The sequence below is a fragment of the Musca autumnalis genome, unplaced genomic scaffold (assembly GCF_047663935.1).
Source record: "Musca autumnalis isolate F117 unplaced genomic scaffold, ASM4766393v1 scaffold_2, whole genome shotgun sequence".
Taxonomy (NCBI): Eukaryota; Metazoa; Arthropoda; class Insecta; order Diptera; family Muscidae; genus Musca; species Musca autumnalis.
Genome location: NW_027411755.1, coordinates 215,316,034 through 215,327,388, shown reverse-complemented (window position 1 = coordinate 215,327,388; position 11,355 = coordinate 215,316,034). Strand labels below are relative to the sequence as shown.

Genomic DNA, 11,355 nt, shown 5'->3' with positions numbered 1-11,355 from the left:
TTGTTGTCATCTAACGGCAGGGTCTAGTTAGAGTCAAAGAAAAGGCTTCAAAAGGGCAACGAAGGAAACTTGCAAATCAGTTCGAATTTTAAAGCGATAAGAACAAATTGTTTTTAAAGTGCCTTGTGGTTTAATAAAGATTTTATCTGAATTATTTCAAAGTCTTTCATTTACGAAGGCTACTCTTAAAAGTTGTTAAATATCGCCCCGAACTCAACATTCTTTAAAAACAATTTGAGTAAAACAATTTAGAGTTTTTAATAAAACATAATAAAAATAATTTCGAAAGCTCGTTATAATTACCGCGGTTTCGGCAATAAATTTACAGAAAGTGTACAAGAGCATTTGTGTCACAAAAGAATAAATTTAAAAGCCGTGAATAACATCAAAGAACCGTGGAAAGAGTGTCACACATAAGAAAAGGAATTATTTTCTGAAAAATAAAAAAAAAATATTTTCTCAATAAAATAACAATAATTTTATATCGTGTTTCAACAATTTGACGACATGTCAGAAACCGATTTTAATTGCAATAAATGCGATTTAAAAGACACCGATCGTATGGTGCAATGCGATTCTTGTGACAAGTGGTTCCATTTCGAGTGTGTTAAGGTGGATAGCAACATTGAAAATGTAAGCTGGAGTTGTTCGTGCTGTGGTGACCAATCTGTGGCCCAAAGTAACGAGTGTGATGGATCGGAGCATATGCCAGCCGTAAATAATACCGCTGATTTCACCGCCGGGAGGCAGGCTTCATCATCACCAGCCAATATGGCGCAACCTGGCACATCACAAAAACAACAACAAAAAGAAATGGATCCCGTTCTTGGAAAAGGTGCATATAAAAAGGCACATAATCCAAGTACAAGTAAACATGGCTCCAGTACAGTGTCGTCAGTACCAACAACTATGTCTCAAACGACAGTTATGCCACTGACAAAAACAACATCGACATATTCAAGCAGTGTTAATAAAAATTTTCATAAAGACCGCCATTTTGAGAATTCCGGTAATTCTGACGTGGTTCCAAGCAACATGTCTCAGACTCAATTGCAGCTGCAGATGTTGGAAGAGGAGAAAGAATTACAAAGGCAATATTTGGAGAAGAAATATAAAATTCTGTCCCAAGGCAACGTAAGCCAGCCATCGTGTTCCTTTTCTCAGACGTTTACAACATTTCAACCAACAGCAGCTCAAATTGCAGCCAGACAAGTGATACCAAAAGATTTGCCGAATTTTGATGGAAATCCAGAGGATTGGCCGTTGTTCATCAGTAATTTCAAAAATAGTACCGAGATTGCTGGTTACACTGATGGTGAAAATTTAATGCGTTTGCAGTCGTGTCTCCGTGGTCGTGCTAAAGAGTTGGTGAAAAGTAAATTGTTAATTCCTTCGATGGTGGGTGAAATTATCCAGACGTTGGAAATGTGTTTCGGTCGTCCTGAGCATATTTTGGATGGCATGATCGATAAAGCCATGAAGATTCCACCATTGAAGGACAGACTGGATAGCATAATTGAATATGCTTTAACAATTAAAAATATTTGTTCTACAATGGAAGCGTGCGATATGAAGGCTCATTTAAATAATCCGATGTTAGTGAAGACATTAGTGGACAAATTGCCGAATAACCACAAATTAAGTTGGGCTATGCATCAAAAGGATTCTAATGTTCCTATAGTGAAAGTGTTTAGTGATTGGATTTACAACATAGCCGCTGCTGCCAGCCAAGTCGTGTCTCCAATAACAAGCAAGAAAGGAGCATCAGTGAATACACATCAGGATAGTGGCCCAAGGAAACCAATTTGTTTTTCGTGCAAAAGTGAAGCTCATAAAATCCAGAGTTGTGGTGAGTTTCAATCCCTAAATTTGGAAGCTAAATGGAAGATAGTGAAAGAAAACAAATTGTGTCGCCAGTGCCTAAATTCACATCGCAGGAAGTGCTTTTCAAATAAAGTGTGTGAAATCGGTGGTTGTAAAGCAAAGCATCATCCATTGTTGCATAATCATCAGTCCTCATTGAATGTGAGTGCAAATAATTTCGTGCCTACCGAACAAAGCCGAAGTGTAAATTCTCATCGTGACAGTGATAAAGAGAAGACATGTTTCAGAATTTTGCCGATTCGAGTTTTTTATGATGGTGGCTCAGTGACAACGTTTGCTTTTTTGGATGAAGGTTCTTCCGTGACTCTTATGGAGAAAGAGTTCTTCAATAAGCTCGGAATTAAAGGCAAAAAAGAACCTCTGGAACTACGTTGGACTGGCAACACAACTCGTTCTGAAGATGACTCGGTGAAAATTAATATTGAAGTGTCTGGTGTCAAAGGTGATTCTCGTTTTATGCTGCACGATGTGAGAACAGTGAAGAATCTTGAACTGCCCAAGCAAACATTAAATTTTGAAGATGTTGTGAAATATAATCCACATTTAAAAGGATTGCCAGTCGAGTCATATGTCAACGCAAAGCCAACGATTTTAATTGGAGTTAATAATTGGCGAGTGGCTGTCCCAATGAAAATTCGTGAAGGTGGTTATAATCAGTTTATTGCAACGAAGACTCGGCTTGGATGGACTCTTCAAGGTAGTGGCAAGGATGTTGGTAAAATAGCTTCGCTGAATATACACACTTGTGAATGTGAACGTCGTTATCAAATCTTACATGATGAAGTAAAAGAATATTTTTCTCTGGATGTGTCGCAACCTAAAAATATATTGTCGATCGAGAATCAAAGATCCATGCAGATTTTGGAAAACAACTGCGTAAAGAAAAATCAACAATTTGAAGTGAGTCTACTGTGGAAAGATAGTGATCCTCAATTACCTGATAGCTACAATGTCGCAGTTCATCGACTAGAGTGTCTCATGAGGAAGTTTAAGAAAAATCCTGAATTAAAGCAGACTATGCAGATGGAAATCGACAAGCTTCTCTCAAAAGGATACGCAAGAAAAGTTTTGGACTCCGAAATTAATAATTATCCTGGTCGCACCTGGTATCTTCCAATTTTTGTGGCTCTTAATCCAAATAAGCCTGGTAAAGTTCGTCTAGTTTGGGATGCAGCAGCCAAATCCAATAATAAATCACTCAACGATTATTTGCTGTGTGGTCCTGATTTGCTTACGTCACTCTTCAATGTTTTAATCGAATTCCGAGTTGGTCAAGTTGCAGTCTGTGGTGATATTGCTGAGATGTTTCATAGAATCAACGTCAAAGATGAAGACATGCATGCTCAACGATTTTTGTGGTTCGAAAATGGTGACGTAGACAAAATCAGTGTTTATGTGATGAAGGCGTTAACTTTTGGAATTAGCTGTGCTCCATGTATTGCTCATTTTGTGCGCAACAAGAACGCAGACGACTTTCGTGAAAATTATCCCAGAGCAGTTAAGGCGGTTGAGTCGTATCACTACATGGATGATTTTATCGACAGCGTACACAGTGAAGAAGAAGCCCTAGAGTTAGCATTACAAGTTAAAATGATACATGCTGCTGGTGGCTTCCACATGAGAAATTGGGTGTCGAATTCAAAATTGGTGCAGGAAAAATTAGGCAATGGAGAGCTGACAAAGAATACGTTTGGAGCCGTCGAAAAAATTCTTGGTATGTATTGGGAATCCAATAATGATGTGTTTCAGTATAATTGCAGATTTTCACGGCTCTCGAGAAACGTATTCGAGTCGCATGTGGTCCCTACCAAGAGGGAGGTTCTTCAAGTCCTGATGTCCATATTTGATCCGCTTGGATTCATCTCCCATTACACGATTGGGTTGAAAATACTTCTACAACAGATTTGGCGATCGGCAATTAAATGGGACGATGAGCTAAATGACGAGCTGTACAACAACTGGTCTTCATGGTTGTCCAATTTGGAGAAAATTTCACATGTTCAAGTTCCAAGATGTTACTCCAAGCTGTTGAAGTTCACTCAAGATGTCCAAATGCATACCTTTGTCGATGCTGGAGAAGACGGATACGCAGCGTTGTGCTACTTTCGCATTAAGTATCTCGAAGAAGTCAATACCAGTCTTGTAGCAGCAAAATGCAAAGTGGCTCCCCTCAAACCAATTTCCATTCCGAGGTTGGAACTCCAAGCAGCCCTAACTGGAGTGCGCCTTGCAGACAAAATAGTCCAAGCGACGAGACTTCAATGTACGCAAAGTTTCTTCTGGTCGGATTCAAAAACTGTGCTGAGCTGGTTGTCCATGGATCCGAAGAATTTTAAGCCGTTCGTCATGTACAGAGTTGGAGAAATCCTGGAGTCTACAAATATTACCCAATGGAATTGGGTGCCCTCAAAATTGAATCCAGCTGATTTTGCGACGAAAATTGGGTCATGTAATGACGATTTGTGGTTCCATGGCCCTAAGTTCCTTGAAGAAGATGAATGTTCTTGGCCGAAAAGTCCTGTATTAGCACAAACCAATGAAGAGGTACGTAATTGTCTGTTGCATATTTCGAGATCACATACGTTCACCATAAATGTTGAGTATTTTTCATGCTGGAGACGACTTTATAAAGCGCTGTCGCTATTTCTACTTTATATGGAGAAGTTAAAGTCCGTGGTTCGTAGCTGCAAATTACCAGAAAATGGGAGATTCGAATGTGTCCAGAAAGCCAAACTTATTTTGTACAAGAATGCCCAGAAGAGCAGTTTTCCTGATGAAATATGGTGCCTCAAGAATAACAAGCCAATAGGAAAAAGCAGCAAATTGAAGCCAATGAATATCTATTTAGACGAAAATGAAGTTTTACGTGTCTCAGGAAGAGCTGAGATGTTAAGTTGCAACAATGCAATAATTTTACCCAATGGTCATCACGTAACATTTTTAGTGGTTCAATTTTTCCACCAAAAATTTCATCACTGTATGCATGAAGCAGTGATGTCAAATATTAAATCCGAATTCTACATCCCCAGATTAAGAGCACTTTATAAGAGTGTACGAAGAAAGTGTCAAGAATGCAAAAATTTAGCGGCAACACCATGTCCACCTCAAATGGCAGCATTACCGTCAGCCCGAGTATCCAGTTTTGAACGTCCATTTACTTACGTCGGAATTGACTTCTTTGGCCCATTATATGTCACAGTCGGCAGGCGCAAAGAAAAGAGATGGGGTGTTCTGTTTACATGTTTAACGGTACGTGCTATTCACATCGAAGTGGCTCATAGTCTTGACACCAGTTCCTGCATAATGTGCATTCAAAATTTCATAAGTCGTCGTGGCTCTCCCAAAGAAATATACACCGATAACGGTACTAATTTTAAATCTGTTGAAAGAATGCTCCAAGAGGAAAGACAACATTTGGAGTTCAAAAAGCTATTTTCCAGATATGATTTTATCAAGTGGCGATTCAACCCTCCAGCTGCCCCGCATATGGGCGGTGCATGGGAACGTTTAATACGTTCAGTAAAATCCATTCTTTACTCAATGTGTCCAGCCTTCAAATTTAACGATGAGACCCTACGATGTGCACTCTATGAAGTCGAATTTATCATCAATTCTCGCCCGTTAACATTTGTGGCTCTAAATACAGTGGATGACGATGCACTTACACCGAACCATTTATTATTGGGCTCAGCAGCAGGGCAGAAACCTCTTTGTGAATACGACTACGATCTAAGACAACGATGGCATCAAACCCAACAATTTGCAAATAACTTCTGGAGAAGATGGGTACGTGAATATGGACCAATGTTGGTACGATGAAGCAAGTGGTTCGAAAAAGTTCCACCACCAACTGTCGGAGATGTCGTAATTATAGTTGACGATACACTACCACGCAACAAGTGGCCCAAAGGTATTGTAACCGAGTTATTTTCAGCGAAAGATGGTCAAGTTCGCAGCGTTAAAGTCAGAACGAGTTCCAGCGAGTACGAGAGGCCAGTAACCAAAATAGCAGTCCTAGACGTCGGTATTGAGAAGGATGGAAGTAAGCTCAAGAGGCCCTAGTTCGCTTACGAAGGGGGGAATGTTACCGCCGCCACTGTTTATTTACTTATTCTTATTTTCGTTATGTTAAATATGATCGCAACCTTGAATGTTTATGTGGTCATTGCTCTATGATCTATTCCTTCGTTGCCCTTTTATTTGTTTACATTGTCCACTGCAATAATATACACACATACATACAAGTGTATGCAATACTTGTTGTTGTCATCTAACGGCAGGGTCTAGTTAGAGTCAAAGAAAAGGCTTCAAAAGGGCAACGAAGGAAACTTGCAAATCAGTTCGAATTTTAAAGCGATAAGAACAAATTGTTTTTAAAGTGCCTTGTGGTTTAATAAAGATTTTATCTGAATTATTTCAAAGTCTTTCATTTACGAAGGCTACTCTTAAAAGTTGTTAAATATCGCCCCGAACTCAACAAGTAATTTTTCGGATTTTTAGAGTAATTTTGAGACGGGATTACTGCTTGATTTTCTTTTGTATTTCGAATACTTGCAATGCGCTCTACAACTTCGAATCTATTTGAAAGAAATTCATCGAGCTGAGACCAAGTTGGTAAGTCTCGATGGGATTTTAGAGATTGTTCAAATAGAGAAAGGGTTTGTTCTGGTAATTTTGTGGAAACTAAGTGGATCAAAATTGGATCCCAACTTGCTATATTGATATTGAGAGTTTGCAATGTAGAGAGACAATCTTTTACTGTAGAGTGAATGTTGTATATTGATTCGCTGTTTTCCTTTGTTGCAACAGGAATGTTAAATAAAATATTTAACTGCTTGTCTACCAAAACTCTTTTGTTTTCATAGCGAGATTTTAGAGAGTTCCATGCCAGTTGGAAGTTATCATCACAAAGGCTGTATCTATTAATTATAGCACCCGCTTCACCACTGGTTTTGCTTCTCAAATAATAGAGTTTTTGAGCTTGGGAAAGTTGTGGATGATCACTATAAACTGCAGTGAACATGTCACGGAAGCTAGGCCATTCTTCATAGCTTCCGTTGAAAATTTCCGTGTCACATGGAGGAACGTTGAGATAAATATCAGAACTTTCGAGAGGAGATTTATAGGTATTTAGCGATACTTGATCCGAATTTTTGTTTTGAGTGGTGTTTTTCTGCATATTTGTTTCGGATATTTTGAGAATGTCCAGAATTTGCGACTTAGCAGTGTAATAAGCGTCTGAAGTGACATTAAAATTGTTTTTGATACTATCTTTTATGTCCTTGACATTTTCAGATATAAGGGACAACATAATATTCTTGAAGGATTCTTGCACTAATACCCAGCGATGTTCTAAATCACCTAATTTAACTTGGAGAATTGTATCCGTCTGATCAATCATATCACATTGTCCAAATTGAGTGCAAATATTGTTCAAATGCTCGCAAGCGAACAAAAACTTATTGTGCTCCGGAGACGTTAATATAGCAATATTTGGTGTGTTTGTGGAATTAGATGCGGAAGCAGAAGAACTTTCTGATAGAGACATATTGATCAATATTTTGTGTCGAAATTTGGCTGAAGTATTAAACAGATGTACTAATAATTTTTCTTGGGTGTAATTGAAGTGGTGTTGTTGTTCTGTGAATGATGAATATTGGTTTTGCAAATGATGTAACTGTTTGTTGGTTATCGTTTTATGTGAGTTTAAAGACGGATTCTCAGAGAGATCGCTATGAGTAAATATTGTTACACAATGGCTTATTCTTTATAATGTTATGGTTATGAAATATCGGAATGAAAACCAGATATTGAAAGTAAAGAAAAAATGCTGTGCCGACTGACTTTTCAAATTAAAAAACTTTCGCCTTCGCTGGGAATCGAACCCACGTTCTTACGACTGGAACTTCAGAGCTTATACGCCGCACCACAGTTTAATGTAAGATGAGATCGGCAACCAATTATAGGAATCTATGAAATGTTCTTTTTGTGTGTAATAATAATAATGGAAATATTTATTTATAGATTTCTGTTTATAGAAATCCACACTAGAATTATTATATTCTTGTTTCTTCTGCTAAGCTTGGTTTAAATTGGAGTTTTTGCGAGAACACAATGTGTACGTATGCTGAGAGATGAGTGCGATTTTTTAATAATGTTATGCTTGCTTGTCCGTGAGGAGATGGAATGACAATTGAAGTTTGTTATGAATATGAAATTAGAGGAGAAAGAGTGCGGGAAGTAGAATAAAAATTTCCTACGAATTAAAATTGAAAACTGAAAATGCTACAATCTGGGCGAGATTTGAACCCACGACCTTCAGCCTGAAAATATGACGCGTTCACGTTGAGCTATCGTGTGATAAGGGAGTTTGGTAGCTACTTACATTTAGAAAATGCAATTGAAATTTTGAAGTGGTTGTTTGCCCCTCTTTTTCATCTCTAATTTTAATACTTTTATGCAATTTGGATGTTTATTTTTGTCACTTAATTCGTTTTTTCACACTGCAATTTAACTTTTTTTTTGCACTTACCGAATTACTGAAGTGAATACTGAGCCGTATTTGGAGATTCTTCAATATTACCTTAATTTTTGTTGTTATATACTTGCTGGTTTCTTAAACGGCTACGAAGGACCATGAATAAAAATTGACGTCTTGTTGGTAGGTTTTGCTAGTGGTAAGAGACGAGCCAATAATATCCAACAGGAACATCAACGAGCAAAGGGTTGTGGACTGTATTTTTTCTTATAAATTATTCCTCAAAGCCAATGAGGAATAATCAGCGGTGAGATGAGAAGAGAAATAAAATACAAGAATTAGTTTTTTTCAATAAACGTTATAAATCGTAATTCAATTTATTTATTAATGTAAAAATTCAGAGACGAGAAGAGATGCTTACCAGTCGGTTAGTGCAAGAGAAGTGATTTATTATTATTATGACGAGTACTGGTTAAGCATAGATATTGTTACTTTCGTTCAAGAGAGAGTTGACGAAAGCACAAAAGGAGATGGAAATTAGTACAATTCAGTTTCGTATAATAGAATATATAAGGAATTCAAAAGATATAACTATGTCAGGTTTACATTTAAGCGAGAATATAAATAAATATAAGATACATTTTAGAACATTATAAATTGGTTAAACGAAGTTTAAACACATTGAAATTGTTATAAGAATAACTTTAAAAACTTCAATTACAGATTAGTAAAATAACCAATATTATAATATAGGACAAAACCTATCGTGCCAACAAACATGTTTAATATATTTTTTAGAAGAGTGCGTAGTTTATGTATTTAGTCTGATGAAAAAATAATAGATAGTTTGACGTTAATATATTTTCTAAGCTACTTACTCGTATACTTCAAAATAAAGCAAGATATTTTTCGTTATTTTTTTTTAAAGTTTGCAAGTACTCGTGTTACATAATCGTCTCTGATGATGCCAAAAGTAAGCAGATAAGAGTAAATAAACCCTTGAGTTTTATTTTTGTCTAACATTAGTTAATCCGTCTAGCCAATTTCAGCCATAATAATAAACACAATATCAGAACCCATATCAAAACTTAACAATATACGAGATAAAATAAACTGTCACCAACATCCCTTCCCAAAAATTTCCCAAAAAACTTACAATCGTTACCTTTTTTGGCTCTGTTATCAATGCTTCACAACTGTCATATTGCGACAGTTGTTCTTTATGCGCTATACATGATACTTTAAAGGTATACCAGAAAATCAAATAAAAAACCATCGGCCTTAACATAAAATGTACAACAACAATAGCATATGGCATCAGCAGGAGTAACAAACTAAACTACAACAACAACATCGATTTAAGTAAAAAGTTTGTTGTAACACAATGCGTGTTCTTTAGTAACACCTCTCAATGGAACGAAACACGTTTTTTAATGCTTGTTGAAAACAAACTTTTTCTGATATGTTTGGGTGATGATTTGGATACCTGGAGAATGTGAGTATGTATGCGTGTGCTGCAAACAAATGTTATAGTACAAATAATGTAGCCTAAGAAAATACATTCACATGTCTCATGCACTCAAATCAAACTCACACCCACATCCAAAAATGAAAATACAATTCAGATTCAGGTGACTATGTAAAGAATCGTATTTCTGATGTACCTATCAATTGAACAAATAATACCTACCAGTGGAAAGTTGAACCTAACATTTTTTTAACGAAAGAAAATCTTTGATAACAGTGGCTCACAGTTAATATAAACACAATGATATATTGGCAACGTCAGAGCCTTTTTTCGGTGGTTTGCTGCGTATAGAAGACTTTAAAAAAGTCTTCTGTGTAGAAACCTCCTGTCTTTCTTTTATATATAGAAAATCTATAGGAAACATTCTTTCTATATTAGATCCTCAAAAGGTCTTCTATCCTTACAAGATGTGTAGAAGTTCTTCCGTCCATAGAAAACCTTTAAAGGGTCTTCTATCCATAGAATATCCTTCAAATGCCTTCTGTATAGAAGACATTTAAGAGTCCGGTTATAAGGTCGTATGCCCATAGAAGACGTTTAGAAGTTCTTCTTTGCTTTGAAAGTTCCTCTATGCATATAAGACTTCTAGAAGTTCCAGAAAATGGTATTTAGTTCAAATAAGTCATTTAAATGATATTTTGTCTTTAGAAGTTCTCTAGAAGGATTTCTGTTTAAGAAAGGTTTTTAGAAGGTCTTCTGCCCCAATGAGTCCTTTAGGGGGTATTCTGTCTGTAGAAGACCATTTGAGAGTTTTCTGACCACAAAAGACCTTTAGATGTTCTGTCGATCTGAGATCTTTGGAAGTTTCTGTGAACATAGACATAAAAAAACATTGTTCCACAACATCCCATACGGGACAAGGAAGACTTCTCTCATATCAATGAGTGAACCCCGATTCATATTTAGCTCAATTACCTACTGTTTATCGCCGAGACCGAACGGCGTGTCATAAGACACCAGTTGTGGAGAAGTGTTTCAAGGCTGAAATACTCAGGAAATGTCGCCAACATTACTGAGGGGTTTTATGCCACGGTTGAAAAATGTTTGATGTTGCCTGGCCAGGGAATCGAACCACCGACCTACTGCGTGCAAGGCGGGCGTGCATACCATTGCACCACGGTGGCACCCAATGAACATAGACGATTTTTAAAAGGTCTTCTGTCTATATGACACGGAAGGGCGTCTGTCCGTGTTAGGCCGTCTGTCCATGTTAAGCCTGTAGAAGATGTTCTGCTCATAGAAAATATTTTGGAAGCCTTATGTCTATAGCATACCTTTGGAAAGTCCTCTGTAAATAGCAGATTTTTTGAATGTTTGTTGTCTATAGGGGACCTTTTGAGAGCTTTCTGTTGACAAAAGATCTCTAGATGTTTTGTCGATGGGATATTTTTAGAAGTTTCTCTGTTCATACCAGATTTCTAGAAGTTCTTATATATATAAGGGATGTTTAAAAGACCTTTGGAAG

General features: G+C 37.0%; 1 protein-coding gene across 1 annotated transcript; it reads left to right on the top strand.

Annotated features, from left to right (window-relative positions):
- The first annotated feature begins 507 nt into the window (after nt 1-507).
- LOC141392519 (uncharacterized) lies at nt 508-5,703 on the top strand. The gene has a single exon (XM_073965455.1). It carries the CDS (start codon nt 508-510, stop codon nt 5,701-5,703), a length of 5,196 nt encoding a protein of 1,731 aa, XP_073821556.1.
- The last annotated feature ends 5,652 nt before the right edge of the window (nt 5,704-11,355 follow it).

What these genes read in the sequence shown, in the direction of transcription:
- LOC141392519 (XM_073965455.1), top strand. Translation starts at nt 508, where the DNA reads ATGTCAGAAACCGATTTTAATTGCAATAAATGCGATTTAAAAGACACC.